The 20723-nt window shown below is 41.9% G+C and overlaps 2 protein-coding genes across 3 annotated transcripts; one reads left to right on the top strand and one right to left on the bottom strand.

Annotated features, from left to right (window-relative positions):
* Positions 1-282: 282 nt before the first annotated feature.
* Positions 283-14609, bottom strand: utp25 (UTP25 small subunit processor component). Of its 2 annotated transcripts, none has more exons than XM_015357388.2 (12): positions 14452-14609; positions 14230-14269; positions 12647-12833; positions 11304-11543; positions 10628-10719; positions 7764-8171; positions 6571-6787; positions 5644-5846; positions 4898-5080; positions 4087-4196; positions 3282-3527; positions 283-886 (listed from the first exon to the last, which is right to left on the bottom strand). In XM_015357388.2, the coding sequence occupies exons 1-12, from the start codon at positions 14550-14552 to the stop codon at positions 634-636; spliced, it is 2280 nt and encodes a 759-aa protein (XP_015212874.2). In that variant the 5' UTR covers positions 14553-14609; the 3' UTR covers positions 283-633. The 2 variants fall into 2 exon arrangements, with proteins under 2 accessions (XP_015212874.2, XP_015212880.2); XM_015357394.2 differs by having other exon boundaries at positions 10628-10716.
* A 71-nt stretch (positions 14610-14680) lies between these two features.
* LOC102685030 (THAP domain-containing protein 2) lies at positions 14681-18713 on the top strand. Its single transcript, XM_015356811.2, has 3 exons — positions 14681-15044; positions 15895-16090; positions 16618-18713. The coding sequence occupies exons 1-3, from the start codon at positions 14974-14976 to the stop codon at positions 17578-17580; spliced, it is 1230 nt and encodes a 409-aa protein (XP_015212297.1). The 5' UTR covers positions 14681-14973; the 3' UTR covers positions 17581-18713.
* Positions 18714-20723: the final 2010 nt, after the last annotated feature.

Raw genomic sequence — 20723 nt, 5'->3', positions numbered from 1 at the left:
CTTTACCCCACATTTTTCAGTTTAAACATGCTCCCCTCACACGAGCACTGACTCGACTTTAGCTATGAAGCTCTCTATACACAACAAAGATCAACTCACTGGCTCTGAAAACTCATTGGCATTGATCGTGCAATGCCTGACTAAGATAAATGAACACCCTTCTTAAGTCATCTTAGAAACTGAGCTGTGAAACTGGTCTGTTTGTACGTGTCGTTGGAGGCAGGTTTAAGAAAGTATGCACGTCTATTGTATGTTGTGGTGATGTGCAAATGGAGAGGGAGGTTTTGAACATTTTTGGTTTAATGGTCATTTCTTTTGCCCATTCAGCAAGTCTTTTAGGTTTTAATGTTTTTATATACGGCGAAACAAAACGGTCTCCTTAAAAGCCTTAAAAGAAAAAAAATTTTCAGCATAATTTAATCCTTACGGAATTAAGCATCTAAGTGTGCAGTGAAGAAGATGGAAAACAGCTCTGATCCTTCTGGGTTTCATAAAGATCAGAAACCACTGCAGTTGTGCGACACGGAGCACTTCAATTCCACAAGTATCAGCTCTCTGGTCACGGGCAACCTGCCTGTGCTGAAGTTCCCAGGAGACGAATGGATGAGGCGGCTGTTCTCTGCTCATCCCCGGTCAAGGGGCTTCGTCGCCCCCCGTGATGAACAAGTGCACAGACTTCTTAGACTGCAGCATCTGAGCGGCGCGTTCCGCCCCGGCCACCATGGCCAACCTCTGCGTGTCGTAGCGGGAGTAGAGCACAGTGCAGGTCCAGCTGGCCTCCTCCCCGCCGCTCGAGGCCTTCAGCATGTTGCACACTTCGCTGTAGAAGTGGGGGTAGGTGGGCAGCGCGTAGAAGATCAGGTTGTGGATGCCTTTGATGGTGTACCTGGAGCAAACGAGAAAAAAAATAACTGAACTTCTTGTTCAAAGATGTCAGCCCCGTCAAAGAGGGAAACGAGGCTCCCACTGCAGAATAGTGTGAGGGGCTAAATATTTTAAAAACTGTAGGGATGTAACACTGTAACACCAGCCAAGCGAAAGTCAGACTTTTATTGACCAGACAGCAGGTCTTTCACCTTTGATCACATTTGATCTCGGAGGTGAGCATGTCTTGACCTGGTCAGAACTGCGTCGGGGGCTCCTGGAAGGTCAGCTTGCTCCCGCAAGGGGCGTTAGTCGACCTGTAGGTGGCGCTCTTGCCTCTGGACCAGGATTTCCAAACCATTGTCCCTCTTAAAATTGTAGGAGAAGTCTTTCAGATGAAAAGGAAGTCCAGATGACTTGGTTTATGTCACGATTATAGTCCCCCCCTCCTTAAGGGTGCTCCAGCCCTTTCACGTGAAACTGTATTCTATGCACCTGCTCCCCATTCCCAGCCCACCTTAAAAGCCAGGCGCTGACGCTCTTCCGGGCTCTGCATCTGATTTCCATATCGTGCGAGTCCGGGACCAGGAAGCGCCTGGTCCCGTTAAGGTTTTAACCCCTGTTCCTTGTCCCTGTCCGCCGGTTCCGACCCGGTCTTCGTGGTTTTTTATTCTTGTTCTGATGGATCTCCTGGTTTTGGACTTTCTCGTGTGTTTTTGGATTTTCCCTAAGGATTACTCTTGGATTGTTCGCCTCGGCCACACCTCCCCCGTGCACCAGCGCACCTTGGACACGCCCCCCTGTCTTCAGCCCCGTTTTCCTGCATGACGTTTCCCCAGTGTTCCCCCACTTCGTCGGATTGTGTCGTCCGCATAGGGTCCGGAAAGAACTGTTCGTTACAGTTTATAACAATCCATAGCACTGTTAAGTAAGGGTGCTTACCATGGCTAAAGTCTGTGCTTGACTTACACAATAACAACAACTTTGAATCTGGCCTACCACAAATCCTATTCAACCACTGAAGCAAATTCTCACTTCTCATCTGATCCAATTTATGACAGAAGCCCCATATCATCCATGAGTTCCCTTCTAGTAAATAACTCTGTGATGCAGCAATATGGACAATATTATCTAATATATTTCATATTAGTTAATACTATATACAATGATCTGTGGAGTGAATACATTTTTCTTTAATCAGGGCTATCTGTATGAAGGTCATCGGTTTGTAAAACATCAAACTGGTTTCAAATAAAAAGTTGTATTTGTATTCCTGCCTTTATGAAGACAAGAATATATTCTCTAATGTTAGAGATCAACAAAAACGCCTACAAAATCCTACTGACACAGATAAGCACAGACTGAATGGCAGCTGCAACAGAATGACAATACTTTGGGAGAAATTCCTTTTCTTTAGCAGAAAGAAAGGTGGGTGGAGGTAACAGTGAACTGCCATTCTCACAGTGAAAAAACTGCCAAGGTTTCACCAAAACAAATGCTCCCAAAGATATTCAAGCAAAGACTGAATTTTTAAATACATCATTACTTTAATACTGTACTTACGTAATCTTTAAATTTGCATCCAATAAATTATTTTATTGTCCATTTTCTAACCATTTTATCCAATACAGAGTAGCAGGAGAACTGGAGCCTATCCTGGTAAGTAACTGGTGCAAAGCAGGATACACCCTGGATGGGACGCCAGTCCATCGCAGGGCACACCCAGACAAAAACACGCACACACTCACACCAGGACCAATTTTTACAGAAGCAAATTAACCAGTACTCTTTGAACAGTGGGTGGAAACTTGAGCACCCAAAGGAATCCGACATGAACACACAGGGAGAACATACAAACTCCACACAGAAGCACCCAAGGAACTGAACAGCTATGCTAACCACTGTGCGACTGTGTAGCCCATTATTATTAAAAACAGCATTTGACCTATTCAATTAATTGTCAATGCCAATCTTAAATGTTATACTCTATTGCTTAATTTACTTATTATTAAGATGATGTGCCAGTGTTGTTTGTTTGTTTATTACCTCTGGTCTATTTGTCTATTAAGAGAAAATTATATTGGTTTCCTCACAGCAGAATTTGGAGTTTCTTCAAGATCAATTTTGTTGTAGGTCAGTGAGCTGTAAACTGTAGCATGACATATTGCTGTGGTTGGACCTGGTTCAGGATGACCTATAATAGTACCATGATTGGGGTTTTCGAGGACCAGAGCTGAAGATCCTCTGGTTCATGATGACCTATAAGAATAACTGGATTGATGCTCTCCTGGACCAGGATTGGAGATCCCAGCTGTAAAGTGGGTCATTTATGCTTTCACAGAAAAGCAAAAGCAAACTACCAGTAAGGCTTCATCATGCAAGATCTACGTAGAGAAGTGTGCAGCTCCCATGCTCACCTTTTGTAGAAATGGAAACGCTCAGTGAAGAGCAGGAACTGCTTTTCTCCCTTTTGGAAGAAGTGCCTTGCACGAGACACCTCAGATTTCTTGGAATACTCGCAGATGCTGGTGAAGTTGATCTCTTCTTTGCGCAGGAAGTTGCGCAGACGGACATAGTCAAAGTACGAGGGCACGTAGATGAGAGTGTGAGACATCACCGCATCCCGGTACTGTGGCAGGATCTTGTCAACGAAGAACTGAAACCTGTAGAAACACAGGTCAGATTTAGCCATACTGTCAACCCCCACATATTGACACACACTCAAACTATGGGAAACATTAGTCTTTTCATGTTTAGATTTTGAATAAGTGAAGATAAATACAGTAGCAATATTAAATTAGATCCTAGGGATTTATTAAAGAAGATAAAGAAACGAATCTGACATTTCTGTAGGAAAATAAAATACAAAAATTACAATAAAAGCTGTCACACTTACCATCATTCAGTCTTTCAAACTAAAAAGGGTGAAGTCATTTCATGAAATAAAATGAGCTCAATACACCCACCCTCTCACATGTTTGTGTTTCAATCCCTTGTGAATAAAAGAATCTCATAAAAGGAACTTTTAACACAGGATAAGGAGCTGCATGGCAATACTGATACATCCATGTTGCTGACCAATCAATTCACAATAATAATCAGACAGATAGGAAAGTTTTCTGGTTATGGATGAAAAATAAGTGGTAAGTAGCGCCACCTAGCTTTCAAAACTCTGCACTGCACACTGACAGAATAAAGTTGGTAAAACCCTAACAGACTGACCTGGAATCCTGATCCATGAAGCTATCAGCATGCAGCCTCTGAAACACATGGGGCAGCTGCACTAGCACCTGGCAAATTGACCCAGTTTTAGGCAAATTCTTCACCGCCACCTGAAGACAGATAAAAAGGTTAGCTCACACGTGTATTTAATCTCTTTTTAAATGCCATGATGTGGCTTCAAATTTTATTAATTTACCGCGAAGTGTCAGTCATTGTCTTTCTATTAACAACACTGATAGTATCATTTTTTTTATATAACTGAGGGTGGCATGGTGATACAGTGGCATTGCTGGCTCACAAGCTCTGGGGTCCTGGGATCAATCCCCGAGGAACAACCACAAACCTTAAAAAGAAACAGCTGTAAGAAATTAGTGTGTTTCTGAGGAACAAGTAAAAGTTGAACCCACACTAGCGCAGAAGAGGCACTTCAAGACAGAGAAGACAAATCAGAATATAGCAGGATTGGAGAGATGGAAACATGGCAACTGATTTCCAGGGGAACTGTGGAAGACTGCAATGTGTAGCGGGTAGCAGCATGGAGCAGCAGCTAGGGTTCTGATCTGCCTTGCCTTCTGTGAGGAGTTAGCATGTTTTGGGTGATACAGGTTGCTCCCACCCAAGACATGATGTCTAGGATTAGTCTCTCTACATTGTCCCTGTACGCGTGTGTCCAAACCCTGCACTTGCAGAACAGTCTCCGGCTTGCGGTAGAAGATACTAGGAATAAGCAGCGATAGCTGATGATGGATGAACAGACAGAAGCATCTGATGACCCAAGCCTGGTGTGCCCAGAAGGTGCCACTGAACTGACCTGACCCCTGTAGTTGAAGCAGGACTGTGTAAGGATGTTGTTGATCTGGGGGTCCTGTATGGCACTGAAGATCAAGGTCTGCCTGTAGTACTGTGCCCAGTTGTTGAGGTTCAACATCCGCACTCGAGAGAAGTCAACCCCATGAGAGTCATGAGGCTGCAGGTTCAGGTGTTTCATTATGTGCTGAAACACACACACACACAAGGAGAGGGATGTTACACACCCAGCAGACATACTACATGCATCGAGGAACTAGGACAATTTACTTATGAATAGAGCTTCAAGAGCCCTGGTAATTGGACAAAAACTAGTTAAATCTTTAATTGATCAAATATCTGACATGATCTTCAGATGCTTTTTAAAACAAATTCAGGACATCTTATATTTAGATATTCATTAAATATAAACACTTTTATTTTGAATCTATTCTTTATATACATCATACTACAAAACGTCTGTAGTTTTGTTTTAAGAAAATGATTTTTCAATGTTTAAATTAAACTTAGATTTTAACAATTTTAAGAATATATATGGCATTTTATCAGTGTGCAAAAAGCAGCACACTACCTTAGGTTTTTGTGTGATTATTTTATAGAGGACCCGTGGGTCCTCTCCCAACACTGTCAAACTAATGTCATTTGCTGTACACTCAATGCACTAAAATCATAGATATCTTCCAGCAAATATGTTACATTTCTTTGGCCACTTCAGGGAGCACAAGAGAGAATCGGGAACGTCAGTCCTACCAGCACATGCTCCCAGTTCTGCATGAGGAAGACATCGGCTTGATCAATGATTAACAGCTCGATGGAGGAAAGGAAGTCAAAGTCTCTCTTGGCTTCTCCCTCGGCGCCCAGCACAGTGCGCAGGCCCAGCGGGGACGCAATGATGATGTCGGAGGAGTAGAAGGGGGCATACAGACGCATGCTCTTCTTGAGGATGGCCACGCCTGACAGGGCAAAGTGAAGGAGCGTGATGACGGGCAGGGAGGCAAGGACAGTGCAGAACACATACACCAGACAGGCCAAAGTGGATCAGATGCAGCTGTCAAGGCACACAGAGAAGGCCTCTTTATTCCCCACCATTAGACATCTGTTAGCTCGGCAAGCTTGCGTCTTGCCGTCACAGCAATCCTACTGAGGTGGGTCACAGCACCAACAACAGACTACATCTTTGAAAAAAGGACACCAGTACATCAAATGCAGGCATCAATCTCTGTAGGAACAAGTAATAGGTTTATTCCATGCTGAAGAGAAGAAAGAAAGAAAACACAACATTTCGACTGTGGGGCCTGTGAGTGAGGTGTGAGGGTGTGTCAGGTGTGAGGCTCACAATTGAAGAAGGCCCCACGTCTGAAATGTTGTGTTTTCTTTCTTCCCTTTCAGCATGGAAAAAAGCTATTACTTGTTCCTTTGCAGCCTACGCATGCTGACGCAGCTACCCATCTGAACTACATCAATCTGTGTATCTTTATTTGACTGCAAACAAGTGTAAAAGTAACCTCTGCTCAGAGAGCACGACATCAATTCAAACATTTTTACTATTAATTTAAACACTGCCGCAAATAAGCCAGGGCCACCACAGTGCAGATTGCTCAAGGTTAAATAAGGCAGTTTAATTAAATCAGAGCAGCGAAAAGAAGACCCAGGAAGGACAGGTGAGAGCCGGCGCACCGATCCTGAAGTGGTCATCGACGTTGCCGGAGAAGACTGCGTGATAGTCATCCGGTCTGGAGAGGTTAGGGGGCCTGTCTTTTGGGTCCGACCCAAACTCGTCCTTGAACCTCTTCTTGTTGCTGATGTCCATCTTCTTTCCCGCCATCTCCAGCAAGCTGATGAGGATCTGAACGACGCGCAGAGCTCCATCCCGGAATGGCACCAGGATCAGAACCTTGGAAGGGAAAGAGAGAGTGGGGACGGGAGTGAGAGGCACAATTAGGAACGGACAGCCTTTCAAAAACTTGACAAAAAGATTTAAATCAAAATTGTTTGTGTTGTGACTGTAAAATGCCATGAATGCAGCTCTCCCTGCCCATTGCTGCTATACGATCCCAGTCACTCCCCAGACTGGGGATAACTCAGCCACACCGATTCAAAGAGGGCGATGCCACTACTGTAACTCACTCAGCGCGCTAAAAGCTGTTACAGTACTAATCAAACCCTTGGAAACAGCATACAGAGAGGCTAGGGAGTAGCACTGCCCTCTCTTCTTCACGGTCATAATGAAATTCACTAATAATTTTGTTTCCATTAACATTAATAGAAATCTCATAATTTCTCAAATAAAAAAAAAATAAGAAGCTGAGACAGGATGCAAAGTAGAATAGACCAATGGTCACCATCTTGCTCAACTTGTAGTCATTCAATGATCCAAGAGCCTGATCATAATACTCTATGAAGGCTCTCAGTGAAACCACAAAATGGTCATCACAAATGTAACATCAAAGTGATGTTATTTGCAATATGTGCAAGGAAGTGAGTCACTGGATTATTAACCCATTAAAGCTGTAGTATAGTACAGTTTTTCAGACCTCTGCAAAAATATGGGCCCTACAAGAAAATATAACACGCCAAATATGACAGGGGCTTGCACAAGAATAAAATCATAATTGCGTTTGACTTTCATTTTTGAAACTTTATGATTTCAAACTGTTTTTAGTCACATGTGCATTTTTCACATGGAGAAATCCGACAAAAAAATCATCCAATTTCAAACCACGGGATTTTCAAAAACAATAAGAGATCTTCTATCGCCTAAATTTGCGGAGGGCACCATAAAATCACACACCAGTGAAAGACATCTGCTGATCTCGCTCCCGAATGGAGAGACGCTGCTCCCGGACAGAGAGGGTTTACCCATCACTCACCTTCGGGCGCGTGAGACCCTGGTCGCGTGGCTCCTCCTGCAGCTCGGAGCCTGGCTGCTGGCCCTTCAGCTGGGCATTGTGCGCGAGGACCTGCGAGTTGGCCTTGAGCACGTGGTTCAGGGCGTGTAGGCAGTACAGAGTGCGCACCGCCGGAGCCTCGCTCACATGTGAGCTTTCTGGGAAGTACACGTCCCGGTAAGTGGCCATTAGGGCCAGGAGCTCCTGCTGAAGGGGGCTGAGGCCCCTTGAAGAAACTTGCGATGGCAAGAAGGGCTTGTTCACTTCTGCCCAGTTGCTCTCCAGGGACCCGTGGAGGTGAGCCTGGGGCAAGCCAAAGTCACCAGGCAAGCCCACCGAGCTATACCTCTCCAGACCAGAACTGCAGACCAGGGTTCCCAGCCTTGGCCACTGGAACAAGACAGGACAAAGAACCCAATCACACTGCGTGCCCATTCACTCTGAGCCAACCTGTCAAGTTTATTCACAAATAAATGAGGTCAGAAACAAGAGGGGGCCATTCGACCCATCTAGCCTGTTCGGTAATTAGTATCTTATGGATTCGAGTATCTTGTCCTGTCGTTTCTTAAAAATAAGCCAGGGTGTGGGCTTCAACAAGATGGCTGGATAGCCTTGTTCCATAACCCCACAATCCTTTGTGTAAAGAAGTGCCTCCTGTTCTCAGTTATAAATTAACTTCCACTTAGTTTCCACCCATGTCCTCAGGATGGTGATTTACTGCTGATGCTGAAGAATTTCACTTGGTTGACCTTGTCAATGACCTCTGAGGATTATGACTAATTGAATCAGTCCTCATCCCCTCTATCAAGCTATAAATTAACACCCCTTTTCCCTGCTGCACCTAGTCAGTCTCCTGGTTGTTTTATCAGCCAAGTGAGAACTCAGACCAACTTCAACTTAATAGCCTGTGTGGTGCTGGCTCAGCAGGAAGTGGTCAGGGAAGGGGGCAGGAGATAAGACTGACAATTTGTATGATGCCTAAAGCAACATGTAGATACAAGAGAAAAGCTGAAAATATTCAATCTGATAAGATAACCTGTTCTAATTAATTCTGAATAAATTATACACAAAACAGCACCTTGAAAAAGCAAAAAAACAAAAAAACAAAAATATATATACATTTTAGAGCATATGTCTTATGATGAAATTTGGTACACTCTGAATAGAGCTAAATACAGTATTATTCTCCCCTAAACACTTCACATGTTGTACGTCCAGCTCTCCAAGGAGAACTCCGATCCATGCAGGCTTGCTTGACCATAAGAGATCTATCTTGTGGGTGACAGGGGCTCTCATGTTATTTTAGGCTCAGTGTTTACCTGGATGTACACTTTCACACAATGTTAGGCACCCCTTAATACCAAGGCATGGCTCATTGCTTGTTCTCTCTTTGGCAAGGCTGTTTGTCAATCCCCTTATGGTACATTTGTTGTTTTTCTGGTACTTTGGTGTCTTATAAATCAGACATTAAATCTGACTTGCCTGTTCTGACAGCGGTAATACTTGATCATCAGATAATGAGGATGTACTGCAGGTAAGAAAGACACATCCATCACACTGAGTAATGTAAGCAATTTTCCTTCACACGGTCTGGTTTAGTGCCAGATCGCAGCTGCCAAAGGTCACAGTCAACATCCAGCCGCAAAGGAAGAGGGATAATTCACACAGCAGGGCAACTGAGCTACCTGCAACTTTTTCAGAGGTGTTTTGTCCCGTCTTTAAGATTTCCCCGAGCCTTCTGAATGAAGCTTTCAGCAATCTAGGAAACCACAATTGTATGACTGGTCATGTCTCACTCGTATGCCTTTTCGATTTGTACCCATTTAACATGGAACTAGGAGTATATGCCTGCACAAACAGTACCATATGCAGCCAAGGTAGCAGACAATAGTAGAAAATGTATTAAATCAATCTGGACTAACAGATAAAAATTAATTACAACTTACTTGTAATTTGGAAAGCTGCAGAAAACCTCCACATACCTACAGCTGCAGAAAAAGCTACTCAAAACAAAGTGGCTGGAATATTTCTCAAATTATTTGTTTTACAGTTCTGAATGTTTTCTGTTTCGTTCAGGTAAGGTACTGTAGTTTAAGTCCCCCCCCCCCCCCCATATCTGACAGTGATGCATTCAAACAATATTAAAAGAATCCAAGAAATTGAAGTTACTGAATTACTGCACAGGGAACACTGACACAACAGCACTTTGAAAAAACTCTTCAATGACAAACAGGAGCAAACCCTGATTGGCAAATGGTCTCTTTTATCTGAGACACCTTTTGTCTCTTCTCAGTGGATACTATGATGAACCAGAGGAACCTGGAGCTGAAATCATCACTACAGATACCAGACAAGTTGTCAAAATACAATATTTAAATATTTTACATAATGTACATTCTTTCTCATTTTATATCATTCTTGAGAAACAGTGTAGTGTAATGGGTAAGACTTTGAACTGGCAGGTTGCGGGTTCGAGTCCCAGCTACAGACGCTGTTGTTGTAACTTGAGTCAGGCACGTTACCCCTATTGCTCCAGTCCACCTAGGTGCATGAATGGGGACCTGAACTGCTGGGGGTTGCTCTGTTAGACAGGTGTCCCATGCCTGGGGAGGAGTCCCGTACTCCCTCATCCGCTTAAAGCCAAGGTAACCAGGATAAGCTGTGGCCCGATAAGCCATTGTAACAATGGATATGAAAATAACCTACCTACCTTGAAGGGGTAAGATAGGGACTTCAATGAATACTTTGCATTACCTATCTGCACCATATCACTAATGTGTCCTGAGATTCATTTTGAACTCTTGAACCTTGACATTTTTTAATTTTGAATTTGAAACGGTCATTACCTTGGCCTGGGTCCTCGTCTTAGTCCCTGAAGAAATTAGCTTCACCTCCTCCTCTGTGAGCTCGGTATCGAAGTGCTGCACAAAGGGGTCTGCTGGGGGAAGAGGGCCATGCTGAGACAAACTAACCAGTCATGCTCTTCAAGCCAGTATCCTGGTTTCTTTCAGGAAGTGAAATTTAAGGATACCATCCTTAGATACCAGCAACTGAAAAATCTAGAGAGGTAGAATACTTCCTTCTTTTTTGAAACCTTTCTTGTGTTCTTAAAAATTCAAGTTGTTGTTGACAACAATTCAGGTGCTGCTGCCATTCCTACACACTAGTTACCCTTATATTGAACATGGATATTACCAAGATTAATTATTTGCATCTGTTCAGGCAAAACAAAAAAGTATTTAAAAATGTTTTAAGTAAAGACTGCCATGTCTGTGCAATATACATTACAATATTTAAAAGAAGCATCAGCAAGATGTCAATGTTGACCATACAATTCGAAAACTTATTTTTGAATAAAAAAAGTATCCAATACTATAGAACATCATTCTACAAATGTATTCAGATGTATTCTATATCAACAATCACAATCCACCTGCTTTAAATGTGAAAATTTGTAGTGCTTCTCAGATGCTGGAGAACAGCTGCTTGAGCCGGGTCTACACGCCCTCAGCTCTCACTGACCGTCAGATCGATTCTCCGGGACTGCAGCCTCCGAGCTCCCTTCCTCTCCTTCCGCCAGGAAGTTGGTCTCCAGGCTGAAGTGGGACTCGTGCTGCTTGTCTAAGAACTCCTCCGCTGTCCCCGGCCCTGCCCCATCACCATCGCCTTCTTCTTCCTCGCGCTCCACATCCTCCCCCGGCTCTTGTGCTATTTCGTTCTCTCCTTCGCACTCTTCCTCGCTCACCTCTTCACTCTCTCCCCCTGTCACAGTCACCAAGGAAAGGCTTGAATTCCAGCAAAGACCCTGGAGTTAACAGGCTAAATCACATAGGTGCCGTTCGCACTCCCAGTCCTGGAAGCCAGCGTTATGATTATAAATCACTGATTATAAGCCGCACCTACACAGATCAATGCAAAATCATTTTTATATTATTAACTTTGAACTATTTAAGAGAAGCATGAAAACAAATCTACAATGAAAATTTCAGCAATTATTTGTGGATAAAACAAGAACTCAATTAATTAAATTAATAGAGGGTGCAACATTCAGAGAGATTACTGATTTTATATTCAGTAGAAGCTTTTAGTGGTTTTAGTCTTCAACATCTGATTGCCAGTGAATCACAAACAGTAAAAGGAACAACTGAAGACCTCTTGGGACTAGTGCAATCAATCCAAACAGTAAACAAAGCCTGTTGAATGACACTATTTACTTGTTCTTGTGATATTTACAATGCTGGTGAAGCTTATTTGTTTTCTATCGACAGAATACAGGAACTAAATGAAAACTGTTGACAAAACTAGTCAAGAAACTCTAGGGACCCCGAGACTGAATAAAAGCTTGACAAAGAGAAATATCTTGTGTCACACCTAACCTCTGAAAAGAACCCAGAAAAGATCAAATTCTGCTAGAAATACATCAGATTTGTCTTTAAGATCGCTCTTTCATTGCTAGTTTCCAGCTTCACCTCAGCTTATTGCTTTGGCCAAGTGTTACTTTTACACCATCACAACTGGCAAAGGAATTTGATCTCTCTGGCATGCTTTCATAAAACTGCACTGTACCAAACAGACAACACACCTTGTCTAAGTTGCATTTTCTTACATGGAATACACAGAAAGAAAATGTTAGGCGCAGCTGAGAAAATATCACTAGGCACCAAGAAGTCCTCCTTACCGAAACCTAGCAAGCTTAGCGGTCCCTGACAAAAAGCAGCAGAAATAAGGCTTAACTGCTCCAGGTTTCAGCATGAGGCAGGACACATCATTTTGAAAGTGTCGCTGCTACACAAAAAAAAAACCTTGGCTCAAAGTTTACAAGTTCTGTTGCAAACAAGACTACAGTGGTTCTGCCTCAACTTCACCTTCATCCTCCGAGTCTCCTTCTTCTTCTTCTTCCTCTTCCTCCTCACCCTCACTGTCTTCTCCCTCGCTCTCCTCGGCTTCCTCAGCAGCCGTGCTCAGTGTGGACAGCAGCTTCTGATAAGCGGACTCTTGCTCAGGCTCACTCTCCACATCGCTCTCTGCACTGGACTGCTCTGGACTTTCGGGCTGAAATGGATGCAGTTCACATGCTAGGGAAGTTTCCTCACTCCTAAATTACCGTCCATTCTCCAGAGGGGCTTTGGTGCCTCCCCAGATTACACTGGATAAATTCCAGGTGAATAAGTTCGATGCAATAATAAAACAAATGGTGTTCATGTACTTCATAACAAAAAAGGTGCAAAGGAATATATTGTTAGAGACCAATCTTCAAACAATCCCCTTTATTATTTTTTTGAGGCACCCAATTAGTTACACATGAAGATTTGGAATAAAAATGTCAAAGTAGAAGCACTGTAGCATGGTAATTAATATATCTAGGTACCACAGTGGCTGACTGGAATGTCTGCAGTTATTCTACAATTGTCTTTTAACTGGAGATTGTTAGATGCTCCTAAGAAACAGTGTACCTTAACCTTGCAGCCTAAGATGATGCATCATGTAAGCTGTATAAAACAAACATTATCTCAGAGTATCCATGGAAAATGACGGCATATGCAGACAAAAGAGGATCAATTCTCAAAATAATTCCAAGATGTATTTTTGAATCAGTTTATGTTAATACAGAAGAAAGAGCATTAAACATGACAGTGACCATGAAATTGATTTTACTCAGAATACTGAAAGATGTATTCTTAGACCACTGTTATTTTAGCATGACTATTTAACAAATAAAGAGCATACCCCAAAACAACTCCAAGCCGTGGGTATCTTCACCTATATACAAACTTCACAAAAGTATTCAAACTATTCTTATCATTTCTCATTTTGTGAAAGTGTAAAATGATGCATACACTTTTTAACAATTTAATTCAAACACCTGAATGTGGACATTCAGAATGAATTCTTATGTAAGCATCACTTTGCCATTTTCTTTCATATTTTCTATTTATTTCTTTTTGATTTTCGCTAATGATGGCGTTTGTATTTGTGTACAAAACAAATATGAATTGCTGCTTTAAAGTGTCGTGACTACAAGCTTTAAAGCAACAAAGTGTGAAAACTGCACAAGGGTGTGATTACTTTTGCAAGGAACAGAAGAGAATACATGTGACACCTGATGAACCACAGTCCAGGAGGTTTTGTAGGAAACCTTTAAATAATCATGTTCTTAACATCAAGTACAATTTCAGTTTAACCACTCAGTGATTAAACTGGTTAGTGATCAACTTCAATGAAATGCCAACACCGTGCAGACTTGACTTGTATTCTTTTGTAGAGGTGTCTTATAAGATCTGCTGCACCGTGGCTCTCCAGGACCAGACCTTACTACCCTTGAGATATACGTAATATAAACTGCTTGTTTATAATGTATGTATGCAAGTGTGGATGGCAAATACAAAGCACCAAACTACAATACTGATGGATAATAAGTATTAAGTATAAATTGATCAATTCAACTCACCAATTCCACGACCTGCGTTTTTTCCACCTTTTCATTTACACTAGAATAAAAATCAAACCAAAAATGTTTAGATCGTCTGCAGCTGTACGAAAAGTAATATACTTCATAAAAAAACGAATGCCAACGAAAATCCAGGCTAGAGCAGCTAAGTAAACACAAAACACATGGTCCTGAACCGACCTGTTTAACGAGCTTAAATATAAAAAAAACAATTATTCTTACTTATCGTGAAATGGATGCTGCTCTCCAAATTCTTTCAGATGTTTTTTCTGTTTTTTGGATAAGTTGTTAAATATTTGATTCTTCTGCCTTCTTTTCCCCATCTTTCCGTAAAACCACTGAAGACCCACATGTACAAGCACACAGTTCCTTTACACCGTCGCCCTATCATGTCGCCTGTTCTACAAACCAATAAGAATTTAAGCTTTGTGGCGTCATAAGAAAGCGACAAGCGCAGAAATGTCGACGTTTAAAGATGAAGATTTTGCTTGAGATATGTGGTTTAAGAGTGTTTATTGAGCTAAAAAATAACATTGAATACTAATATATATAAAGAAGTATCTTTAGCAGCACTACATTAACATTTAGTGCGCATTTGCAAGGTTTGGTAAGTTTCTATGAAATAATACGGAAATAACGCAAGGGAGCTGGTTAACTTCGTATGAAGCTGTGGGCTGTCATCTTGGTGAAGCACTATCCCGAATTAGAAGGTATTATTTGGCTATCTTTTCTGCTGTTTGGAGTATGCCCACGAGTTGCGCTGCATACGGCTGCACTAACATCAGGACTAAGGACTGCGGTGTGAGTTTTCACAGGTAGGATACGTTTACTTTGTTCTAACAAAGCTGGTGCTTGAAATATTATGAGCTGAGTAACTGCTGTAGGTTGTAGGTTTTCTTCTTTTGCAAGCTGATTATGAAAATAGAGCTGACTTAGATGCTTTGGGTTGCACTGTGCTATTTTAAATTAAATTGAATCATGGCACGAACCATGAAGTGCTTTGCTATTAGGCTGCATGCGTTTCAGCCAAGACTATCCCAGCATGCAGCAGGTGCAAGGCAGGATACATTCTGGGTGGGACGCCAGTCCATCGCAGGGCAAACACAGACACACACACATGCCAGGGCCAGTTTTCCCAGAATCTTTGTTCCCACCAGCAATTCTTTCGAATTGGGAGGAAACCCACATGAACATGAGGAGAACATACAAACTCTACACAGATAGCACCCCAGGAATTGAACCCAGGGCGCCAGCTCTGTAAGGCAGTTATGCTGACCACTGTCACCTGTTTAACTGTTTTTGATCATATAAATGTTTATAGAGAAAGATACCACATTGAAATTGTATCCAGAGTTATATAAATATTGTGATTCCCATGTGTGTAAATGTCAACAATACTAATTATATCACATTTTTAATAACCCATCTGACACTGCTGAAAAAAAATCTCTCAGACCAAGTGATTCTCTGTTTAACCTCAAATGGTGTAATTACTGAATATTTTGTTGTCATCCTGCTCCCTGAATTTTGTAGAGTATCATATTTAAAAAAAATCATTTTAGGTTTGGAAAGCATTGTATAACTCAAAATGGGTTAGTATGGGTTGCTGACTCGAGCCTGTTGGATTAACACAACATTTTTGCAAATGTTTTCTTAACCACCCAGATTCCCATTGAACAAGGAGAGGAGGACTGCATGGATTCGACATGTCAGGAGGGCTGATTTCATTCCTTCTCTTTACACATTTCTCTGCTCCAATCACTTCGAGGCATCATGCTTTGACCGAACGGGCCAAACTGTGAGGTTGAGAGAAGATGCTGTGCCCACAATCTTTGATTTCCCAGGACAGAAACACAAAAAGGTAAAGTTGGTAATGTTTTGTTTGTTGATTCAGTATACGATTCCCGAAAGCTAATATTTAGAGCTAATTCTTAGAAAATACTACAGTATCAGACATGATTTTATTGCCCTAGTTGACGAGTACAATCAAGCTGATTTTTATTTTTGGTTTTGTTTTTATCCAACCGAGTCAAGATATTTTTTTACACCCCCAGTAAATATGAGTATACTGGAGTACAATGTACTTTACTGAAGCTTGGTTCCAAAACCAGAATGCTAGCAAGGAGCATGTATGTGATACTCAGTTTTGCTTCAAGGATTAAATTGGACTTTCTCTCATTACTAATGGCATCATAATGTGACAAAAGTGGTATCTTCAAACTGTCCTAAAATCAGCCAAAAAGAAAGAGCAGAAAAAGAGTAAGAAAGGTGTAAGAAAAAACAGTAACCTTTGTAAACACTTAGAGAAAATATGATTCTTTCAACATTGCTAAACAGTCCCTGTTCTTTTCCTAACACTGCTACCTTCCTGTTGATTCTCTCTTGTAGGCGTCCAGTCCTCGGGAGACTGCCACCAGCAGAAAAGCACTGGCCCCCATCTCCACCCCTCTTGAGCAGCCAGCCCAGCCTGTCAATGTGTACGAAGACCACAGCTACTGTCTGGTCAGCCTCTCGGCGGCCAAAGAGAAGATCTCAGACCTCAAGGAGCAGCTGGAGGCAGCCAGGAAGAAGCTGAAAGCCAGCCAGCAGCGGGAGCGCAGGCTGGGCATGCGCTGGGCGGAGATGAGAGACTTGATGACGTGCCTGAAGAGAAAGAAACTCGTACCGTCTGGTTTGGCTTCAGATGTTATAGATAGCACCCTGGGTGGCATGGATTTAAAAGCCCTAAAGAAAGAAATGAGGATTCAATCCAGGACCCTTCACCGCCGCTACTACAGCTTTGAGTCCAGGCACTTTTGCCTCACCTTGCACTTACATGCCCCAGAGGCTTACAAATATGTAGAACAGCACCTGGATCTCCCCCACCCCAGTGTGCTGAGGGAGTGGGCAGATGTGTCAGCTGGCCATCCTTTCAAAGAGGAACTCTTCAAGTGGCTCAGCGGGTACTCCCTGCAGGACACAGAGTTTTACCTCCGCATCAATGGTGGGACTGTTCAGGCAGATCTGGACTGGGACAGCTCTAATGAGGAAGATTTTGAGTTGGGGGACCCATTGGGGGGTACCCCCAAGGACTCTGCTGCAAGTGAAGCTTTGGTTTTCCTGCTGGTCACTGTAAATGGAAACTTGAAATTGCCCCTTGCGTACTCATTAAGCAATAACTTGTCAGGAGATGCTTTAAAAGACTTAGTTCACCAGTGTCTGGCAAAACTCTACGACTTTGGGGTGTGTATAAGGGAGGTCACTTTTGATGACATTTCCACTAACATCTTTAACAGCAAAGTTGCTAAGGATGAACTGTATTCGTTGCTGTTTAATTTCATTCTTTCACACGCAGCTGAATCCGCGCTGTAACAGTGTGTGGTGGAAATAAATGGCGTGTACATACAGGAGGCAATCTAAAGACACCAGTTAACCCGGAAAGCATGTCTTTGGATTGTGGTGAAAGCGTTAGCACCCCACAAAAATCCACAGGGGCACAGAGGAAGCATTTAAAAACACCACCCCAGGCTGGAATCGAACACATGCCATTTGCAAACCACAAAAATGAATGCGAATTAATTGTAACTGTTGTCTAATAATAACAGGCCTGTGTTTCAGTTATTAAAATACAACATCCACCATTTGCTCTGTTTGTTTGGTCCTGTCACCTGGAGGTGATACTCGGTTCTCTTTTATGAGCCTGTCTTCTTCCAGCATTGTCAAGGCAGACGCACCAGAGGAAGGCAGCAGAAGCATTTCAATGAGACGGTGAAAGCAAACCTGAAGAAATGCAACATTGATACCACCTCTTGGTAGCCCTCCTGTTGCCCTTGACTGGTTCAAATAGAGGGAGCCCATCTGGAAAAGAGCCCGACACTTTGAGATCAAAGTGATGTCAAAATGAGGAATTGAGCTGAGAGTGCCGAAGAGAGCTCACTGTGACTAGACTGCCCATTACACGATTTAATATATTGTGAGACCTGCTCAGACTGCCAGTGTGATCCTGTTTTGGCCTGATCATAATCTTTGGATTTAAGGACCATGAAAGATAAACAATGACCAAATGTATCACTATAGTCTTATTTTTATATTACTATTTGTTCAGTAATACCCTTTGTGCTAAAACCAAGATACCTTATATGTGTGTTTCAACACACAGCACAAATCCGAATAACTCACATTTCTGACTATTCCTGACCTACTTCAACCATAGCAACTGTACCACTTCTGAAAAACAGAAATCGTGTTGACTATTTGGATTTGTAAAACTTGAAGAAAGGAAACTTGCAAGGTTTTACTTTGGCATGATGATTTTAACAGATGATTTTAGCATTTGGGTGACACGGTGGTGCAGTGATGAACATTGCTACTTCTCAGCACTGAGGACCTGGGTTCAATTCCTCTGGTACTACCTGTGTGGAGTTTGTATTTTGTCCCCATGTTTTCATGGGTTTCCTTCCCACAGTTCGAATACATTCCAATACATTAATTGGATTCCGGGAAAATGTGTCCTGGTGTGTTTGTGTCTGTATGGCTGCTTGCAATGGACTTGTACACAAATGTCAGCCTGCTACCCTGTGACAACTACAGTGTGTGAAGACAAACAGAAACATACAGTAGTTTTCCTTTTTAAACAACTTGAATTAAAGAATAGGAATAGGAAAGAACTTCACCTTTCTAACTGAGAGAAGTAAGATGTTGAATTTGAAAGAGTTTTTCCGAAAGTTAGAAGGAATTCCACATCTTGCCAGTAAGGTACATGTTGAGCTTTCCTCGCTTTAAGGCTCTGGAATGGTTTGAGTTAGAGAGCCTTTGAGTTTGAGTGCCTGTTGTTTCCTTCATTATGTTATAACCCACAAGGTTTTTCTAGCTCCACTAAGTCTTCTGTGTGAAGAACTTTACTGGATGAAGTCTAGCTTTGATTGTACAAAACAACAATTGGATAGAAGATTATTCTTAGATTTCTCTGCTGTAGTGCAACAGTAACATTCACACCAAAACCAATCTGACATATTTGTTAAAATTAGTTATGATAACTTTTCTTTCTTACTTTTGGAGGAAAAAAAAAACAATAAATGTGTTATTTTGTAAAAAAAGTGTTTTTAAAACTATTTGCATACTTTTTGTTTAAGTATTAAGGTATTAAGTATTTTTCCTCACTTTATTATTAGGTTTTTGAATTCAGAGATCTGAAAATATTTTTTTCCCAGGCACAATGTTGTCCAGTTAACTGAACTAATAACTAGCTTATGTAATGAGCAGAATTAGACTGTTAAAGAGCTGAGTCAAATTGAAAACCTGCAGACCCATCAAGATCCTCACAAGATTCCTGGTCTGCACTGTTATGTTCAAGTATGCATCATGCCTACACAGTAGGACTCATATCAGGTAGGTATGATTCTGGCATGAATAAACTTTGCGTGTGAAAATGGTTTCTCTACCTTTTTTCTTTTTCCCCTGATTACAAATCTCATGCTGATGATTTAGTGTGACATTCATTACTATAAGAACAATTATTTTTTAATCCTTGCTGACCTGGTGGTTAGTACTTAATTGAAGCAGTAGAGTTTTAATAGATGATGCGAACGTTTAACATTTAACATTTCTTGAAGCATTTGGCTGTTACTTTTTGTTACACTAGTACAATATAGTTTATTTTCAAAAGGTTCTGTTAGCTTACCTCATTAAAATATTGGTTAAAAGACAAACAGATTAGAACTAAAAATTGAGTAAAACATCAGAATCCCCATTTGTGTTTTCCTCATTATGCTCCAGTTAGGAGCTGTATTGGACATAGTGGCTGTTCGAACCAACACATCTCTGAATCACTTTTTTTTACAGCTGTAAGCCTGATCTTTCCATCAGCTGCTTCCCTTTCTTTGCAGCACAATTCCAAAGTGGACGCCAGGCCATCACACACACACACACACACACACACACACAATCCCACCAGAGCCAATGTTCCAAAAAGCCAATTAACTTACCAGTATGTCTTTAGACTGTGGAAGAAAACTGGAGCACCTGGCGAAATCCCATGCGAACATGGAAAGAACACACAAACTCCATGCAGACACCACTCCAGGTCTGGAATTGAACTGAGAGCCCTAGCACTGAAAGGGAGCCATGCTAATCACTACACCATCGTGAATCCCCAAAATGGATACATCAAATGGTAAATCTCCAGTGGAGTATAGATACAGATAAATAGATGAAACTGTTACACATTGAGGTGATGACTAAGGATTCTAGGACGAGAGGATCAGAAACATCCTTGCAGGGTGAATAGTCTGTAGAGTAAGATCCTAGTGTCTGCTAATTAGGAGAATTGACACAATTGGAGACTTCATAAAATCTGGTGCAGTACCTTATAGCTAGTAGCAAAGGAAACCAGTAAGTGATCAAAGTTAAGAGTGTGCCTGGGGTAATGATATTGTATACTGTATATTCCTTCTCCAAGAAACCTGCTCCACACCCACATACCCTAGATGTTATAGTGTTAGAGGGGTAATGACCTA

Source organism: Lepisosteus oculatus, chromosome 2 (assembly GCF_040954835.1).
Source record: "Lepisosteus oculatus isolate fLepOcu1 chromosome 2, fLepOcu1.hap2, whole genome shotgun sequence".
Classification (NCBI taxonomy): Eukaryota; Metazoa; Chordata; class Actinopteri; order Semionotiformes; family Lepisosteidae; genus Lepisosteus; species Lepisosteus oculatus.
Note: the sequence above shows the minus strand (reverse complement) of the source record. Positions and strands in the feature narration are given on the sequence as shown.